Here is a 16,774-nt window from a genome sequence, read left to right on the forward strand (position 1 = left end):
CACGTGTCCATGTGTGTGTCAATGTCTTTCTGACGATTCCCACCCACAGTTTCAGGAGATCTTCACTCAGCCGTCCATCCCAGTGTGGAGAGGAGTGGACTTTTTCCTCTACGAGCTCAGCGGGATCGACAGCAGGCCTACACCTTCAGAAACTGTAAGAGGACATTTTTTATAGTAAATAATTTGAAGCGAGCAAATTGTGCACAGGAGTGCATTTTTAGATTGATCCGGTGAAAGTTATCAGTGTTCGGAGGTTATTTGGAGGTCATTTCAGCCTCGCTGTGGTTACCTGAGGCTTACAGTGTTTGGTGGTGTGTGATATTTGTCTCTTCTGTGTCTCACAGCAGAACAGAGTCAAACATCCAGCAGGATCTGAAGATGAGGAGTGGAGTGGGGTTGTGTGTGCTGGGCCTGCTGGGCCTGCTGTGCTCAGTTTTTGGGCAGGTAAGGAGGAAACACCAGATTTCCTGCTCTGAAACCTAGAATATACGAATAAGGCTGCTTGGGGGTGATCAGATCGTTTTGTCAAATAAAAGAGGATGTTTTTAAACACCACAGCAAAGATCTTCCATTAAAATCTTTAAATACTTTTAATAAATATAAGCTAAAAGTATTAAAAACAGAACTGCTAAGTTTGTCGGATGCCTCACGTCAAAGCAAGAGCATCACTTACTTTGGGAATTGGAGGATATGTGCTTCATCTTTTTATAGTTTCTGGTAGATTCCCTTACTAGTTTGGTAATCTGGACACTCAGTACATAAGTAGGATGTCTTAAAACCACAAAAAGCAAATAACAATCAACTCTTACTCCCTTATTCCGATCCTGGAGTGCAAATCCACTGCAGTACAAACCTGCAGGGTCACTGACTTTGCCTTGTTTGTACTGTACTTTATTTCAGTTCTTGTGACCCTTTGAAATGACGCAATTTCATTTTGCAGATAATCTGAGGATGAAGAAACATTTACATCTTTTACTTTAGCACAAGCTGCAGTGCAATGCCACAATTTAGAAGCCTTTCAAATGTGGTGCAGCACCTTTTTAAGTGCTCTGCTGTTTTCTGATATCGGGGTATTGACCTGAAAAGTCCTGCATGCAGAGTATTAGTTAAAGGATAACTTGTGAATATACGCAAATAAGGAAAGTAAGTCACCTCAACGTTTTTGAAAGCTGAACACATGAAGTTTTACAGCCTTATTTACTTCTGAGTAAATTGCAGAAAAATGTAGAAACAGAAGCTAAAAATAAATCAGACAAATCACAACACTTTTGGAAAACACGACAGTTTTTGTCAATTTTAAAAGAAATGAGCCTATTGGTATTTACAAAAACATTTTGGCTTTATTCTAAAAAAATCATTCTGTGCATCATCTTCCTTCTTTTCATCCAGGAGGCAGCGGAGGTCCAGTCTGGTGTCCTGATCTTTTGTGATGACCCGTCTGTGGAGAAGGCTGTCCACAGCGCTGTGGACAAATTCAACGAGAGGCTGAGCACCGGCCATAAGCTGGCCCTCTTTCAGATACTGAAAGCCAGCAAGGTACAGTGACTGCAGACACATGTGTTACCATGAAGAACAATACTGTGAGATTTTATGAGCTTTTTTGTTACGTAAGTTACATAAGTGGGAATCAAGCTTGTTGGATTCAACTAAAACTGAGCTTGTGGCTGTTTTTCCTTACAAAGCTAAAAAACAAGAGGATTCAATGCTCTGAGACGATTACCAAGAAATTCAAAGATCCTGTGACACTTTGACTTCTGGTGCACACTGATTACATATATTTGTGTGTGTGTGTGTGTGTGTGTGTGTGTGTGTGTGTGTGTGTGTGTGTGTGTGTGTGTGTGTGTGTGTGTGTGTGTGTGTGTGTGTCTCTCCAGTCAGAGAATGGCTCAGACTCAGTGTACTCACTGAAGTTCACTACCTGGAAGAGCGAGTGCACAGCTGACAGCAGCAAATCCTGGACAGACTGTGACTATTTGCAGTCTGGAAGCAAGGTAACAATAATCAGCTCCTCCTCCCATTTAACAACTCGTGGTATGAAAATATTAAAGTTCTTGTTAAATGCTGTAGTAAAAACAAAGCCGTCGCACGGTCTGTCGTGTCCCTCCAGGGGCCGATTTCTTGCAACGCCACCGTCCTCATGTCAGAGACAAAGGCTGAGACAAAGCAGGTGGACTGCCAGATTGGTGAGTGAGGGTGAATAAACTCAGCATCAGATTAAAGTTTTTAACAGTCCTTTCAAAGCTTGTTTTTTTCTTTGGGTTTTTTTGTTGTCTTGCTGCAGAACATGGTCTATTGAATCCATTTTGACTGGGACCTCATTTTAACACAGAACCAGTTGCTTTTAGAGACAAAATTCCCACATAAGGAACGTAAATCATTATCAAAACCAAAAATATCCACAGTTCTTACACCATGAATGTGTTTACCAGAGTACAGCCACCTAACAGTGAGTCACTGAGGGAAATGGGCACTGGCGGGCTGTTGGGGAAACAGAAGGGGGCTGATTGGCTAACATGCCAACACTATCTGCAAGCACAATATTAACTTATAACACCATAAAAGGCAGTGACGCAGTCTAGACTTTAATCAGTCAAATATAGGCGTTCGGTATATCAATCCTGTGTTTTTCTCTCCCACTCACAGGATATTTTGCAGGTTTTTAAAGCTCAGCTTGCAAACTGTATTTGTACATTAAAGTAGTATTTGATTGTTTCATGTGCGATTTGGTTGTAAAGAAATAAAGTAAGCTAGGTTAAGTAAATAGGTGGCATCAGCACATTTACTAGTTTTTAATGATAAATGAAAAGGGCTTGAAATGAAGGCTGGTGGACTTTTTGATTCAGTTCTTCTTCAGTTTAATCACCCAAGGACAGTCCCTGGTATTTAACCCCTGGTGGGAGTGTGTCCTTGGAGGTGGTCCTGATCATTTTTGACCCACTTGGTGCTGATGTGAGTCAATGAAGGTCATATGAACTGAGGTGTGAATCAAGGCATGCGGTCATTTCTGTCACAGATCCTTTATGAGGCACTGCCCCGACCCACCATTATGTGAAGTATAAGGTCACATGTGTCAAGGTGTGTATGGGGGATAAAGCACCTGGGAAGGGATTTCAGGACTGGGTTTTAGGAGATACCCACTGGTGTCTTAACCATTAGGCAGCTGGGTTGCTTTCTAGAGGCTTTGCTTTCCTCCCAATGCTCCATGACCGCCAGATTCCAAAAACAAACAAAAAGTATATTTTCTCTCACTGGCCTGTTTGTATTACAGACTATTTGGGACTGTTTTGTGTTCCATCAAGCACACTGAGATCATGTCGTGTTGATCTAAACACATCCAGAGGGAGCCTGAATTCGGGGCATTCTTTAATTAATTAACTAGATTAAAAACATCATAAATAAATAACATTAGACACTTTTTGAAAAGCTTTAACCAACTCTGTTTGCCTGAACCTTGAGCAGTTATTGGAATATGAGCTTATGCGTTTCCATGACTCAGATTTTTCTCCACTGTAGAAGGGCACATCGTTTCTGAGAAAGCATCTTGCATGGGCTGCCCAGAGCTCATCGATGTAGACTCCGAGGACCTTAAGGTTCCCCTTTCTGTCTCCATCTCCAAGTACAACTCCATGTCTGACTCTACCCACCTGTTCAGTCTGCACAATATTGGCCACGCCACCAGACAGGTACAGCAGGTGGCATGGAAGTGAAGGGAAAATGGGGAGGACAGGCATCTCTTTTTCTTTCCTTTTTTGTCTTTACGCATCACGTGTATTTGTGTAGGTGGTTGCTGGCTTCAGATTTAAGCTGATTTTTGACATGAAGAAGACCGTCTGTTCCAAGGCTGAACACACAGACCTGAACGAGATATGCATCCCAGACGAAAATAATCTGGTAAACCAAAACTAATGCACAAATCACCCCAGCCAAGATGTGCTTCTCACTGTGTGTTCTGTGCATCTGCAGGAATATGCCAACTGCAACTCTACAGTGGATGTAGCACCTTGGAGACTTGAGCCACCACAGGCCCACATAGAGTGTGCACCGGGTCAATTGCCACCCTCTGTAAGTCCCTCTTTTCACAGGATGATCAAACATGAGCGAGTAGACAAGAATGCAGGAAATAAATGAAAACCATTCACATAGTAACTGCACTGGCTAATATTCACTCTCCCACTCCACTGGATGTACCAGCGGGTTTACCATCTGGGTTGCTTTGGGATATTTTGAACTGGAAGGGCTGGGAATCTAACCACCAACCTTCCAATTTGTGCACCTCAAATTATTCCATCTTAGTCTTTCATCTAAGTTATTGGAAATTAATTTTATAATTATGAAAATTAAGTGTTATCCATCTAAAAGAAACGCACCAGTTTGCATGAAAAAGAAATGTGAGCACATTTCTTTAATGGAAAAGTTTAACTAGGCTCTGAATTCTCATTTCAGTCGGTTGTCGTATTAGACGCTCTGTTTTAATCACTCCGCAGAAATCACTGTCAACGTACAGAAAAGAAATAATTTTTAAAAAGAAAACAGAATTTTTTGTCACATTACAGTTGATCCCAAATTATTGCAAAGTACGGCTATATGAAGAAAATCATCTTGGTTTTGTGGCTGGAAATGATGAAGATTTGTGGTTCTTACTTTGAGAACTCAGCCTTTAAAGCCAGGATAGAATTTAAAATGGGTTCTTTGCTAAGTTCTTTGTTATGTGTTAACACTCGCTCATTCCTTTTTATGTTAGGTTAGTGTGAAGTGGCTTAACAAATGAAAGAATATTCTTCTGAAATGATCAGGTAGAAGGACTGGACTGAATATGAGTGAAAAAGCAGCCAATGTCCAAAGTAAATATTTGACCTTAAGAAAGCCTGGAGAAATACTTGCAGTTCAAGAGCATTTCAACAATTTACAAGAAAGTCAGGCTACTTGGAATTAAATGATAAACAAATGAGGTATGGCTTGAGACTTTTGCACAGAGGTCACTGATTAGGAAGGTCCATTAGCGAGTCCATCTTCTTATAAATCCTTTGCTTTTTCTTCAGAAGTTCGCCAGGCGTCGTCCTCCTGGCTGGTCTCCTCTCAGGCACTTCCTGTATGGTAATGGTAATGGCCTGCATAGCGCTTCTCAAGACCATAATACCCCAAATCGCTTTACACTACATTCAGTCAAACCCCATGCCACAGCTACATCTTCACCCTCACAACCCCCCACCACAGCTAAAACTAAAGAATCATCTGAGGAGGACACCACATCTGCCACACCGTCAGTTTCACGTGACGCAGATGCGAAAGACCACCTCTTCCACTGCCCATCCAAGCCCTGGAAAGCTTTGAAGCCTCACCACTCTGCAGCTCCTACCAAGGCTACCGTAGAAGCGGCTTCTCCACAGCCCTCAGCAGATGGAACCTTCATCAATACAGACCTGTTGTCATAATTTCTTTCCTCAAGGGAGCCAGATTCATAACAGAAAATTTCCACTTGTTGCGCTCTTCCAGCAGATTGTTTTTTGTTTTTGTTGCAGACTAGTTCTCTAGTTGCTGCAGGGAGTTTTGGGAGATGATGATCGTCTTGTAAGATGCCAGGTTTCAAATGATACAACAGATGGGTTCAGTTAATAAAATTTTTTTAGGGTCTTGTAAGTCTTAAGAAAACTGAGGAAAAGAAACTGAAATTAAGACAGAACTCTAATTTTACGGCTCTCAAGAAAGCGATGTCTGTTTGGAATCAAAGAGTTGAGTTCATCAAAGGATAGAGCAGTTTGTGTGCTGGTTTATGTGTGAATATAAAATGCTTACACATTGAAGCTTAAAATAAAATTAAAATTTGGTGGAAAATGTTCATGTTTTGCAAGGTTTGTAGTGCCAGAGCAAACACAGCTGGGTCAATCTTTAACAAATTTATTTGTACATCTTCACAGAACACTCAGATGATGAGTCAGTCAGTCGGTCAGTCAGTAAGTCAGTCAGTCGGGGTACAAACCTTTACTCCTCGACCAGTGACCCAAAAACAAAACACAACATACATTTATAAATAAAAAAGCAGGTTACTGTGAGGGCAAACTTGTCCTAGAAACTAGCAAACTTAAGGCATTCATTTATAAATGTCTGTATGGCTGCCTATTAGACTACAATATAAAAAAAAAAAAAGGAAAACAAAATGCAGCAGGAAGAGTATTCAGCTTCACCCAATATCATGCAGGTAGGCTGTGAGTAACAATACATTGGCCCGGCGTACATTCATTCATAGTATAGGCTAGAGTTCTGACAACATGGTATGTTATGGAAATATTAGTACTGCATACCAAAAAACAAAGAAAAAAGTATTAAAATGAAACCACAGAGCATGTAGCCATGTGTGAGAGTCTGAGACACTTCCGAACCTCCAAATTGAATATAAATGATCAATATTTCACATATTTTGTCCATATTTTTATTCCCTGCAAGTCTAAGTGTTCAAACCCTTCCACATCTGTTCAATTCACCGAGAGAGAGAGGGACCGTCGTTGCTTCATTTCTAAATATCGGGTTCCATACAATTAAAAAGATGGTGGACACAATAACATGAACACCAGGTAAACAAATAGGAACAGTAACAGAGACACCTCAGACTAGAGGCAGCACACTATAGTCTTCACAGAGGCTGCAGACTTTTACATTCGCTTGGTGTTTGTGTTGTTATGGTCACAGTGAACCATTTTCCCTCCGCTCTCGGTTCTTTGGACACATAGGGGGTTTAAAGACAACCAACAGTCATCTCTGACGTCAGCTGACTCTGCAAGATTGCAAAACAACAGAGATGTATCTTTGTGATACTCTGTCCCCTGCACATAACCCAATCATACAGCTAAACTGAAACAAATGGAGAGAAATCAGATCCTGTGATGGCATGATTTGTAAATCTGAACCTGTGCTGAGCCATGTGATGGTTAAAAGGATAGAAAAAAAAAAAATCGGTTCAGGGAGAAAATGGTAGGGCAACAGTTACTGCACCACTTCAGCACCAAAGCTGAGGGATTAGAAGACGTTTTAAACGAGCATGGTCTAAAGAAGACGCCCACATTTCCCCCTACGTTTTCCCCTGTGACGTCAAAGCTGCCACCTGATCTCAGAAAATTTGAACTCAAGCGCAACTTTAGTTCTTCATTAGCTGAAAATGCATTTCTGGGCATCACTAACATTTACTGAGGGTGTCAAACAGGCAACCTGTACCCAATGCTTCAGCAATCGGTACAACACACACAGACCCCTTACACCTCAAATCTAAACTGACAAAATACAGCTGTGGTTTCGATTCATGGTGCTTCAAGTAAAACGACTAATTTATGAAAAAGAAAAAAAAAAAATCAAAGTTTACCCTCATTTATGTTTCCTTGCAAATGATGCAAAAAAACAGCATTTTTGTGTGTCTGTTTGTTTTTCTTCTCTGGCACAAACCAGCCAGGAGAGAAAATGATTTATAAAACATTTAAAGACACCTTTGCTGCTAGTGTCATCACACAGAGGCAGAACATGTACATACACACAGTGTGTAGGGTTTTCATTGGAGCCCGCCAATGAAGCTCTGCAACCTGTACAGAACGGAGCACGCACACGCTCGCACACTTTGTTTGGAGAGTACATGGATATTAAAGAGAACACTACACATGAAGCCTACCATAGAAAAAAGGCTAGACTGTAACTGTACATACATACTGCTTAATGCTGCTTCAAAATGTACATCTTACATACATACTGGTTATGCTGCATGCATACTAGGCTAACGTTCTTCTTATAGAGTCCTTCTGGACAAAAAGGCATTGAGAACTAGAGTTTTTCTTTAAGTGCATACCACAATATTTTTTGTATTTTTGTTTGTTTTTTTTAAATTGTAAAAGTCTGTAATATGCCTCACTGCATGACACTGTTCAAGCATCAGCTTTTGCAGACATCAGCGATACTGTCCGATTTGGCACGTAGAGAAAACAAAGGAATGCGTTCTGTGCTGATGACCTGCTGTGTAGGGACAGAAACACGTTACTGATGCAAAAAGATGAGTCATCAATGTTAGCGACTGAATACATTCTAGCCATTAATGCTGCAATGATGTGACGCACGTGCGCGCGCCGCATCGCGACAGAACACAACTTTGGCTTTTCTATACAATCAGCAGTTGAAGCGGCAAAGTGCAGACTGTTTCCCCACAGACACGCCGGGTCTCATACTGTAGTGTCCTAGTGTCTTTCCTACATGCACCGTGAGAGGCTCCATTTCTTGTAAAATACTACATTCTCTCCTTAGCAGAGCACACTGCGAGTTCCACCAACTACAGCCTGCCCAAAAGACACTATGGAACAACAGTTTCCAAGCTGCTTCATGTAACACTGCTAACTCTTCTTCGTATCTCATAGGCCCCCCACCCAAACCCCCCCAACCCAAAACGGTTTTATACCTTTTTTTCACGTCTTGGGTTGTACACACAAACTGAGCATTAATATGAATATTCATTGTGCCAATCACATGACCCCAAGCTGCCCCAAAGTGCAAACAATCTGTTTAAATTTTTCATCTTTCAATACATTTTCTGCCACCTGGATAAATGATCCAATATCTGCTGAGCCAGCGCCCACTTTCAGAGGCTTCCAGCTGAATTTCTGAGGACTTCATCTCGTAACTAACTAACCTCCCCCTCGAGACACTCATGCTACTATTTCAATGTGATTTTCAAATGTAAAAAACACAAAACAATCCCCAAACAACCAAAAAACAAAAATACAAGACCAACATAATTCAGTGTCTCCACTTGGCAAAAGACTGCAAGCCTCAAATCAAATGTTTCAAAAACACAATTTAAAATATACTTCAACATTTTAGCAACTTTCTAATGAGAGATGTGTCAAGACCCGCCAGTCTAACAAGGTCAAAAGGACCGCTAAGGCGGTCAAATCATTCGCTAAGCCTGCCATGCTTTTTGACTTAGTGCTGTCAGGGTTTGCTTAGGCAGAGTTTGTAGGGCTCAACAGTGTGCAGTGTTGTGCTGTGATGCCAAGGCTTTTAATCAAGAGGAAGACTTGACATTCCCCAGGGCCTCTGCTTGCCAAAAAACAAAACAAAACAAAACAAAACAAAACAAAACAAACAAACAAACAAACAGCCAGAGGCTTAATATAGGTCCCATTTTTCAAATGTGATATTGGCACTTTAACGCTTTCCATTTTGCATCATTTAACAAATTATCCCAAGTAGGGCTGTAAACTAGCCACAACGAATCGGGTGGCCAAATTAGATGTTAAATATAAGGAAAAAAAAGCTTAAAACCCCCCAAAACAACAACATCAGTCTTACTTTGTGAATATAAAAAAATTGAAAATTGAGGGGTAAAGTAACAGGGGTAAGCGGTAGCACTGGTGGTAGTGTGAAGCTGCAAACATGTAACACAGATGCTTCAACCTCAATTATATTTACAGATACACGCACACACACGCACACACACAATGAAAAAACAAAACAAAACCGTGTTTCTGAAGAGTCAAGTTCAGGTTTTGCCTTTTGCTGAAACTGAAAGAAACTAGGTACATAAATAAATTTAAAAAGTCATAATAAATCTGTATATTATTCTCTAAGTGCTGTTTTTTTGATGGAAAGGCATCATCACCCTGAAGTTTATGCAAGAGTCTAAAGCTGCACCACCATCTCTGGGGTGAAGTGCTGACTCAATGAGGCTGTTTGGAGTGGAGGGTGGAGGCCTACAGATCTGTGCAAAACAACTCAAAGACTCTCCTGCAGATTTGCAACCTTGACGTTTCCACACAAGGAGTTCAAAGGAAGGAGAGACAACTCCAAATCATCTGCGAAGGGGCGACTTCACCACAAAGATGGGGGAAGACATCATAAAGGCTCCCGTGCACCAGTTATCCCGTACTGTACAACAAACCGCAGCTAATTTAGACTATTTCTTGTGCCAACTAGCTCCTAATGACAGGGGTGACAAGATTAAAAAAAAAAAACAACCTCCATTCTAGGTGGAGAAAGTGTGCAGCACTAATACAGCAGAGGGGGCAGCAGGTTGAACTGTGTGGCTACATTTATACCTTGGCAAAAATGTCATCTTTACACTGAGTTTTCCGAGTTTTGGTTTTTATCACTGAGCAATGGAGTAAAAGGATAAGATTTTCCTTGGTTGGCCAGTTTGTTCCTGTTGTGGTTTAAAAAAAAATACAGAGGAAGCATAATAGCCATGGTGGGTACACCTCCACAGCAACAGGAAAATGCTCCCATGTAGACCCTGAAACAGGCAGCGGATACTCGGACGGCATCATCAAGACCAAACAAAAAACAAAACCCCCCCAAAAAACCCACAGAAACACAAGAACCTCGTTTAGAAAAAGAAAAATGCTGTAAAGAAAAAACAGATCAAGCTGCAAGCATCCATCCTCAGGGAGCCATTTGTGATATCTGCTGTAAACGAGAAGAGCCTTGAAAGACTCGTCTGCGTGAAGTACTCCATGCTGGGACTGGTGGATTGGGTTTGTCTGCAGCATCAGTTTAGTGCATGCTGTCTAATTGTGTGGAATATCCAGTCCATCTTGGTGGTCCACCCTCCATGGTGAGCATCATTCATCTGCTTCATGAAATAGTCCAGTGCCTCCTGCAGCGTGAAGAAAAACAATACAAGATAAAAGATTAGAAAACAAACCACCCAAAACACATATTCAGAAGTTTAAGAAAGCCAAATGTGGGGCTGAAAAGATTTTAAAAGAACAAAACACTGTTAGAGAATGGCCACGTTTACCTGCTCTGTTTTCTCCAGTGCCAGCGTCTTTCTAATGTAGGCAATGTCGTCAAATGACTGCAGCTCAGGCATGCCAGAGCCGAGCATCATGGAGAACAGGTTGATGAAGAGGTTGGCGTGCTGCCTGATGGCTAGGTAGGCTTTATAACACATCTCCTGAAACCTAAAGTGATTGTAGACTTTGATTAACAAAAGTGAATCTTCTTATACAATCGTGTGGTACTGAGGAAGTGACCAGACAACATACACACAAACACATTACTGGAGTACCTTTCAAACTCTTTGGTCTTTGCGCACTCCTGGGATCCTTTGCTGATGACGATGAGAAAGTCTTGTGTCAGAACAAAGGGCACTCGCTCTCTTTTGTAGCCAAACTTCTTTTTCTTATGATCCAGGAAATGGCCAAAATCTATATGAAATAACTGAAGAAGAACAAATAAAGACCAACAGAGAAAGTCAGTAACTAACAAGTAAACTTCCTCTGAGGTTAAATCCAGCACCAAGTTAGCGATTTTTACGATTTATCACAGGCTGTATTAACTGTTAATGGTCTGATACCATCATATTGCTGGTTTATGACCAGCTTGATGAACCAAAGTCGCTTTGACTGACAGTGGCAAGTTCATTGCTCACAGACCAAGAACTCTGATTGTTCCACTGTTTCCAACAACTGTTTGTCTCCAGTGTAACTCTAGCATTAAGGAAAGTGGCCATGCCAGCCCCTGTTCTGGAAAATGAGGAACTCTTTGTTGAGTTTGTGAGAGTTACCAGAGAGCCACACAGCAGCTGCACAAAGCTGCAGCCACTGTTAAAACGGATGCCAAGTTACTGAAATCAGACTTAAAGTGTTGTGTCCCCAAAAAGGAAAGAAAGACCTGGTTCAAATAACATTAAAACCACGTCTCTCTTCCCCTCCAGACAAGGAATGCTAGACAAGACCCGCTTAATATGGATATTAAAACATACCAGGATGCCTTTCCTAACATATTTGTCTCTCTCGACATATATATTGTTAAAATATTTCGCCCAGCCCTGCTGCGTATGTGTGCAAATTCAAGTCACCTGTCCATCATCTTTGACCATAATGTTGCTGTTGTGCCTGTCTCCTATCCCAAGGATAAATGTAGCTACACAGTAGCCAGCACAAGACCTTGTGAACAGATCTACAGCCATGTCATACCTGCAAAAGCACACAAACACACAATTAACTTGGATTTTTAAAGAGAAATTACAAATTAGTACATGGCTAAAATCAAATCAAAGAATGTCCATCCACAAACTAAAAGTTCTCTATCTGACACTGCTCACTAGTGCCAAACGGAGACGTTGCACAAAGTATCAGGACAAAACTCACATCTCGCCCTTGTTCTTGTCCTTGAGCCACTGATGCAGAGTATTCGAGTTGAACTGCAGTGCCCCTTTCAAGCCTCCTTTACACTGAATCTGCATGATGGTGTGGGAGTTGCGAACCACCTCAATGAGACCCACGCAATCTCCTAATGACAAGCAGCCATAGGGCAACATCCTGAAGACAAAACACATTTTCTTCTTAGCCAAATGCACGGTCACAAGGATCTCTCACACACACACACACACACACACACACACACACACACACACACACACACACACACACACACACACACACACACACACACACACACACACAAATAACAGGAGAGAAAGAAAGTAGTACCGTAGGTCCAGTCCCTGATTCTGCCAAATGTTCTCCATGATCTTAATAATCTGCAATGTCAGCATGTCCTGGCGCAAGTCTACAACACAGATGCACACACGCACACATACACACAATAGAGACAGTTAATTGCATCCGTGGATACCTACAAATGAAACAAGTACACAATATAAGGATCAATTATTCCAATTATAATAGACAAAGCTCGCCAAGAAACTCTGCATGCTCTAATCAGCAACATTAAGGACAGGGTCGTCCAAACATGCTGCAGCCTTCATATAACAGACCACAAAGTGTGAGCAGTTCTCACAAAGCTATCACAAAAGGAGGAGGACCGAGAGACAGCTAAAAATGTAGGCAGTCATTAAAAGCTTTCCACTAATTTTCTCAAAATATATTAATGGAAATTTGGTAGTGTTGCTCAAAGTGTCGTCAGTGTAAATGACTTTTTCTGTGTGTCAGCGTTACCATCTCCATTTTTGAAGATGATTTCATTGTTCTGAAAGAGCATCTCAGACATGATGTCGGGATTTTCCCAGTTCAGCCACAAAGGCCTCTTTGCTGACGACATAATCCTGCATTCATCTAACCTGTAAACAAATTCAAAAAGATTCAAGTTACTGAACAGATACACACACAGACACACACACAAAATAATCTCTTGCTTCTGACCTCAAGTTTCCAAGTTGATGCGCAGGGTTTAGAGGAGACGTAAAGTTCTGCAGGGCATCCATGTAGTCTGGCCTCTTCATCTGTTCCACAAGAAACCGCATCTGAACCTGCATGAGAGACACGTACACAACCACAAAAAAGCCAAAATGCACACAGATGAGGAACCAGTTCCACAGCATGTTCCTTATACTGTAAGCAGCTCTGACATGTGTTGTCCTAATCAGTACCTTCTGCGTCTCATCCTTCTTCTCCTGTTTGAGGATGTCGGTGAGGTTTATGAGCTTCTCCATGGCCTCTACTTGCCTGCTGAGGTGTTTTAGGTACATGCCACAAGCACGGCAGTAAGCCTCTAACAGCAGCCCAAACCTCTGGCTCACTGTTTTATTGTGCATTTCTGACCTGCAACAAAGCCACATCGAGAAAAATGAGAGAGAAGCAGAGAGGAAAGATTAGTTTTTAAGCCTTCTGGAGGGATACAGTGAAAGGAAGGTACATGTAACAAAAACAAACAGTAGTCTGAATGCTGACTCACTTGAGATGCCAGAAGAAGAAATGTCCTATTCTCTGATTGGTCAGGGCCTTTTTGAGGAGAAAACGGGCCAGGGGATTGTCAAGATACTGCTCGTATTTTAAAACCTAGAAGAGAGGAAAGATTGAAAGAAAAGAATAAGAAGCAGTCCTTGATGCCTTCCCACCACGGGGTCTCTGTACACTGAACACCAAATACAACCCGAGGCATTACAGACCAGAAAGTCTTTAGCAAAGAAGAACAGGACGAACAAAAACACACAGGCTGAAAGGAGGAACTCCAGTAATGAGATTCCAAACATACTTGGTGTCTTCCTTTTTAACCCAGTTTTTCCATTTATCAGTTCTTAAAATTCAACAGATCCAACACTTGACTGGACCTACCTGTACAAGCTGGATCAAGTACTGGGACAATTTGTCATCAGTCAGGTATTTGTCAAGGCAACGTACAGCAAAGTGCCTGACCATGGGGTCTGGATAGTTACAGTCCAGCAACTCCATGGCCTGCTCAGGACGGATAGACGGCCACTCCTTCAACAGACAGTACATCTGGAAACAGGCAAACCAAGAATGATGAAGATGTGTTCATTAGTAACACACTTACTTAAATGAAAAGCTTTTTTTTTTTTTTTTTTACAAGTTGGTGATTATGCAAAGAAATGCTTTGTACAAAGTAACTGACAAGTTTCAAAAGCAGTTTCAATCTAACTGTGTACATAAACTAAACATCCTTGAATATTCTATGTCTGAGATGGAATAGACAATTATGTGGCAGGAAATTACCTGTGCTACTTCATCTCTGGAGTTCCACTTGACCGCGAGAAGGATCTTGGGAAGGATCTCTGGGATGTTCATGCAGTAGTGCCTGTTTAAAAAAAAAAAAAAAGGATTGACATTGTGCTTTGGACTGGAGTTTCATTCATAACCAGCTTTGTTTTACATTTATGCCCCTTTTCCATTAGTACCTGCTCAGAAGGACTCACCATGGCTGCGACAACTCGCCTTGGATCAACTTGTTTTCCAATGCAATTGAGTACCAGCTAATGTGTGTGGTTGTCGTTATAGCAACACTGAAGAGAGTCCTGTGACGAATGCTACAACAAAGGTGGACATCGAGGTAAAAATATACCTGCTGCTCGGTCTGTGGTTTTTTCTCAGACTCGGGGACCACAGTGTTGTTTTTTGTAGCCATTTCCCTCGTTGCTGGGTTTCAAAAATGACTGTTTTGATTTTCATGAATGAGACACTCTCATGACTCATCGAGTGACGCCACTGACCAGCTAATTGGTTGCACGCAGTGTGACAACAACACATTTTAGTACCTGGTACCAACTGACCTAATGGAAAATCTGTAAAAATTGTGGCAAACCATGGTGAGTCGATCCCAGTTGGGGCTTTAGAGTACTCTACATTTAAATATAGCAATGGAAGCATTGGCCCTAAATAAAGTATGCAGTAACACAGCGTAGTGCCATGTTTGCTGGTTGAGAGGGTACCTGTGTCTCCAGAGAAAGTCTTTCTCCTGCTCAGTGATTTCTGACAGAGGGTCTCTGTTACTCAGCTGTCTCAACTGCTCGGTGTCACTCTCTGTGAGGGCGTGATCTCTGGCCACTCGATTGCTCTAAAACATACCAGAAATAAAACACATTCAAACACTACATTTTTACATTAGACTCAACACGATAGCAGCAATTAACAAGCTATTAACGCGGTTATAAAATACCTTCACAACAACACCAGCAAACAAGATAATGCTTTGATCACATAAAAGTTAGGAAGCAACAAAAATGTATCATATTCACTGGGGCTCCATGTGTAAATGAACCATGATTGTGTTTTTATGCTTGTAAAACAAGAAAAAGTCTGAAAAGTAACAGAATATTTTAGAGGCACAGCTGCAAAATGACAGATTAGCTGTGAAATGTTTCTACTAAACACTGAGACAGAGTTGGAGTGCAGCTGGAACACAGCACAACCACATACAGCGTAAATTCATCTGGAGACTCAGACTTTTATACGACCCCAACAATGAACTGTAATCCTGAATTAAAGCTTTCCCTTCGTTCCTTCATCACATTCATAAGACAAGAATAAAATCTGTTGGAAACTGGCTTTGCCCTTCGTCCAGTCATTAACAAACATCCTTAATAAATACTGCAGACAACTCATTCTTTTTCTGGATGAGTGATATTAACGTCACATCACATAGCACAAGACGGGCACTATTACACTTGACACGCATATCATGAATAAAACATGAGCTCACACTGTTCACATCTTCTCACATGGCACAGTAACTCCAATAACCTGTCACTTTAACACATCAGTCACAGTTTTCTCTCACATAGAAATCAAATAAGACACGCCATCATGTTCACCGTCATAATAAATAAAGACATTAACTTACACTGCGCCTTGCAAAGTACTGGAAATAACTGAATTAATTAAGTTTAATCTAGTCAGCAGTGATTTTTTTTCCATAAATGTCCAAAATAAACTAAAGGGGGGGGGGGAGTGGACTGTGGGTTTTTTGTCGCATGTTTCTGTGTGTCTTTGGAGTTCAGTGGGTTTACAGTTTAGTGGGGCTTCATTAGCACTTTGTGACTACAGCTGTTCACAGCACAGCTCGACATGACCAACCCCTCACACAGTGGAAAACCCTAACTGACGTCAAAATAATTTGTGCTAATTGTGTCTGTGCTGCCAATAATGTTAAATGCATGCAAATGTTTTGCTAGAGGCAGCACTATTCTGTGGAAACAAACTGCATTTTTGCACACCAACATAACATAGACATGAATAACGCCCAACTATATTTAGAGCTGACCTTGCACAACGCACATATCTGTGCTTGCACTGTGGCATGTGAGCGGACGTGAATAGTGTGAGGTGATGTGCTAAGTTATTTATGATGTTTGTATCAAATGTGAGGAATGCTCAACTCATACTACATGGTGTGAGGATCATGTGATCATAACAAAGGCTCTGTTCATACCTGGAATTAACAGGGTTCTTTGGAGAGCCAATCACAAGTCAATTCACAAGTCAATTCACACCCAGTATTAGAAAAAAAAAAAAGTCCACATCCATGTTATTGGATCTCATTTCAACAT

At 41.3% G+C, this 16,774-nt stretch overlaps 2 protein-coding genes across 4 annotated transcripts in view; one reads left to right on the forward strand and one right to left on the reverse strand.

Annotated features, from left to right (window-relative positions):
* kng1 (kininogen 1) lies at window positions 1–5,832 on the forward strand. 3 transcript variants are annotated; one of them, XM_086270158.1, is made up of 9 exons: window positions 1–154; window positions 345–444; window positions 1,390–1,536; window positions 1,875–1,991; window positions 2,108–2,183; window positions 3,514–3,683; window positions 3,781–3,891; window positions 3,964–4,062; window positions 5,040–5,832. In XM_086270158.1, the coding sequence occupies exons 2-9, from the start codon at window positions 379–381 to the stop codon at window positions 5,430–5,432; spliced, it is 1,179 nt and encodes a 392-aa protein (XP_086126284.1). In that variant the 5' UTR covers window positions 1–154; window positions 345–378; the 3' UTR covers window positions 5,433–5,832. The 3 variants fall into 3 exon arrangements, with proteins under 3 accessions (XP_086126284.1, XP_086126286.1, XP_086126285.1); XM_086270160.1 differs by having other exon boundaries at window positions 5,043–5,832; XM_086270159.1 differs by having other exon boundaries at window positions 14–154; window positions 348–444.
* The window catches only part of LOC147309652 (phosphatidylinositol 4,5-bisphosphate 3-kinase catalytic subunit alpha isoform-like), a 25,757-nt gene continuing 14,480 nt past the window's right edge, over window positions 5,498–16,774 (reverse strand). Inside the window, exons 14-26 of the mRNA XM_086270157.1 lie at window positions 15,158–15,282; window positions 14,445–14,526; window positions 14,046–14,210; window positions 13,666–13,769; window positions 13,361–13,532; window positions 13,134–13,240; window positions 12,930–13,051; window positions 12,462–12,540; window positions 12,120–12,290; window positions 11,828–11,945; window positions 11,036–11,187; window positions 10,766–10,928; window positions 5,498–10,621 (exon numbers count right to left, since the gene is read on the reverse strand). Coding sequence (XP_086126283.1) covers window positions 10,514–10,621; window positions 10,766–10,928; window positions 11,036–11,187; window positions 11,828–11,945; window positions 12,120–12,290; window positions 12,462–12,540; window positions 12,930–13,051; window positions 13,134–13,240; window positions 13,361–13,532; window positions 13,666–13,769; window positions 14,046–14,210; window positions 14,445–14,526; window positions 15,158–15,282 — 1,668 coding nt within the window. The 3' untranslated portion in view covers window positions 5,498–10,513. The remainder of the gene's footprint in view (window positions 10,622–10,765; window positions 10,929–11,035; window positions 11,188–11,827; window positions 11,946–12,119; window positions 12,291–12,461; window positions 12,541–12,929; window positions 13,052–13,133; window positions 13,241–13,360; window positions 13,533–13,665; window positions 13,770–14,045; window positions 14,211–14,444; window positions 14,527–15,157; window positions 15,283–16,774) is intronic.

The sequence above is a fragment of the Aulonocara sp. 'chitande type north' Nkhata Bay genome, linkage group LG17, assembly GCF_057382095.1.
Source record: "Aulonocara sp. 'chitande type north' Nkhata Bay isolate Kocher_YH1m ecotype deep benthic linkage group LG17, A_spYH_male_GT1.1, whole genome shotgun sequence".
In the NCBI taxonomy this organism is placed as follows: domain Eukaryota; kingdom Metazoa; phylum Chordata; class Actinopteri; order Cichliformes; family Cichlidae; genus Aulonocara; species Aulonocara sp. 'chitande type north' Nkhata Bay.

What these genes read in the sequence shown, in the direction of transcription:
- kng1 (XM_086270158.1), top strand. Translation starts at nt 379, where the DNA reads ATGAGGAGTGGAGTGGGGTTGTGTGTGCTGGGCCTGCTGGGCCTGCTG. An exon ending in TTGGCCACGCCACCAGACAG is followed by an intron (nt 3,684 to 3,780) that starts GTACAGCAGGTG and finishes GTATTTGTGTAG; the next exon opens with GTGGTTGCTGGCTTCAGATT. An exon ending in CGGGTCAATTGCCACCCTCT is followed by an intron (nt 4,063 to 5,039) that starts GTAAGTCCCTCT and finishes CTTTTTCTTCAG; the next exon opens with AAGTTCGCCAGGCGTCGTCC.